The sequence below is a fragment of the Camelina sativa genome, unplaced genomic scaffold (assembly GCF_000633955.1).
Source record: "Camelina sativa cultivar DH55 unplaced genomic scaffold, Cs unpScaffold00669, whole genome shotgun sequence".
Taxonomy (NCBI): domain Eukaryota; kingdom Viridiplantae; phylum Streptophyta; class Magnoliopsida; order Brassicales; family Brassicaceae; genus Camelina; species Camelina sativa.
Genome location: NW_010921806.1, coordinates 22223 through 24241, shown reverse-complemented (window position 1 = coordinate 24241; position 2019 = coordinate 22223). Strand labels below are relative to the sequence as shown.

Below are 2019 nucleotides of genomic sequence, written 5' to 3'. Positions count from 1 at the left end.
CATACAGTTAGTCTTCTCGCTTTTGCTTCCCTGCTTGATCTTCTCCCAGCTCGGACAAGCCGTCACTCTCCACAAAATGCTTCAGTGGTTTGTTTCCATCTTAGTCCCTTGTCTTCGATACACCATAATAGCTCTCCAATAACGCATCTTCTTTTCGGCTGCTCCATCTATACCAGGTGGTTCATTCCTGTGAACGTCGTTCTTGGCACCATCTCAGGCTCGATCATCGGTTTCATTGTTGCTACCATCATTCGTCCACCTTACCCTTACTTCAAATTCACTATCATACAAATTGGAGTTGGTTAGACCCTTTTTCCTAAGACTCTCTTGTCTGCTCTGACTGACACTAGTCTCACTTTTTGTGCCTTTTTTTTTTTATATTTGTTTTTTTTGTTTCTCAGGTAACATTGGCAATGTGCCTCTTGTTTTACTAGCGGCTCTATGTAGGGATACCTCCAACCCTTTCGGTGACTCCGAAAAATGTAGCATTGATGGCACTGCTTATATATCCTTTGGTCAATGGGTACCCTTTTTCTCTTTCGTCTTTGCTGTCTCGCCCTTTACAGTGACACACTTTCTTGGCTTTCTGCCTTTTTTCTGTTTTGATGAAGAGGAGCTTGATATGTATGAGACATTGTAACTATTTTGTTTAGGATCCTTAGTTCCAGTCTACTGTGTGTCATCAGTGTCCATGGATTTAAATATTGTTTCGGTTCCCTCCTGCTAGTTTCCATGATGATTCTCTCTGAGAAACTTTGAATAACCGTGAGGTATAACTTGTATGTTAGGTTGGTGCCATCATTCTCTACACATATGTGTACCAGATGTTTGCTCCTCCTCCAGAAGGGTTTGATGCTGAAGAAGATAATCTTCCTTTGAAACACCTTCCAGTAGATGCTGCTCCAGAGCAAGTCCCCTTGCTTATTCAAAATTCCCCCAAGGACATTTCGCCTGCTCAAGTTCTCCTGCCTGTACAGAGCACCGAACCTAGAGGAAGAGGGGATTTAAGGAAAAGCAAGGTGGAAATGCAGTTGTAGATTGATACAAAGTCGGTCCTTATGATTTCTCTTTTTTTCTTTTTTTTTTTTTTTAATATTTTGCTCCGTGATGTAGATTACACAGATCTTTGTTTTCCTCTATGAGAAGTTGAAACTGAAGCAAATTGTCCAGCCTGCAATAGTTGCTTCGGTAAGTATCTCGCCTTTCAGTTCTCCTGTATTATCCGATGATCAAGAGATTCAAGACTCACAAGAGACCTTGCAGTTGCCTTTACCATGTTACTTAAAGTAGACGTGTTTGTGTTACCTTCAGATCCTTGCCATGATACTTGGTGCAATACCTTTCACGAAGAAGTTGATATTCACAAATGGTGCACCTCTTTTCTTCTTCACAGACAGCTGCATGATTCTTGGGTAAGCAGCACCCTCTTTATTTGTCTTCTGGCAAGCAGCTGGGATATAACGAGTTAATAACTGTAAAAACCTTTGGCTATCAGGGACGCCATGATACCGTGTATCTTACTGGCACTAGGGGGAAATCTCATTAACGGTAGGGTTGTGTGGTTGCTCTCTTTTCATACTGTCTTTGTTTTTAGCCCCATCCATCATATGGAACTTATTGATTCCTTGACTAAATTTTAGGACCAGGAAGTTCAAAACTTGGTTTCAAGACTACAGCGGCTATTATATTTGGACGGTTGGTGTTGGTGCCACCAGTAGGACTAGGAATAGTGACACTAGCAGACAAACTTGGATTCCTTCCTGCTGAGGACAAGATGTTCCGATTTGTGCTACTCCTTCAACACACAATGCCTACATCAGTGCTTTCAGGAGCTGTTGCGAACCTTAGAGGCTGTGGAAGGGAGTCAGCTGCTGTGCTTTTCTGGGTTCACATTTTCGCCATCTTCTCAATGGCTGGATGGATGGTACTGTACATCAACATACTCTTCTGAATTCTTTCTTATTGACACATTGATCTGGCTACTATACAAGTCCAGGGGCGTCTCATATGTGCCTGAAC

The 2019-nt window shown here is 42.2% G+C and overlaps 1 protein-coding gene across 2 annotated transcripts in view; it reads left to right on the top strand.

Annotated features, from left to right (window-relative positions):
- LOC104773846 (protein PIN-LIKES 6) overlaps positions 1–2013 on the top strand; it is a 2601-nt gene extending 588 nt beyond the window's left edge. The window contains exons 2-9 of one of the 2 annotated variants that reach the window (XM_010498514.2): positions 8–87; positions 177–301; positions 402–523; positions 789–1019; positions 1114–1188; positions 1312–1412; positions 1496–1548; positions 1641–2013. In XM_010498514.2, coding sequence (XP_010496816.1) covers positions 8–87; positions 177–301; positions 402–523; positions 789–1019; positions 1114–1188; positions 1312–1412; positions 1496–1548; positions 1641–1951 — 1098 coding nt within the window. In that variant the 3' untranslated portion in view covers positions 1952–2013. The remainder of the gene's footprint in view (positions 1–7; positions 88–176; positions 302–401; positions 524–788; positions 1020–1113; positions 1189–1311; positions 1413–1495; positions 1549–1640) is intronic. The other variant, XM_019242761.1, reaches the window with a different exon arrangement.
- The last annotated feature ends 6 nt before the right edge of the window (positions 2014–2019 follow it).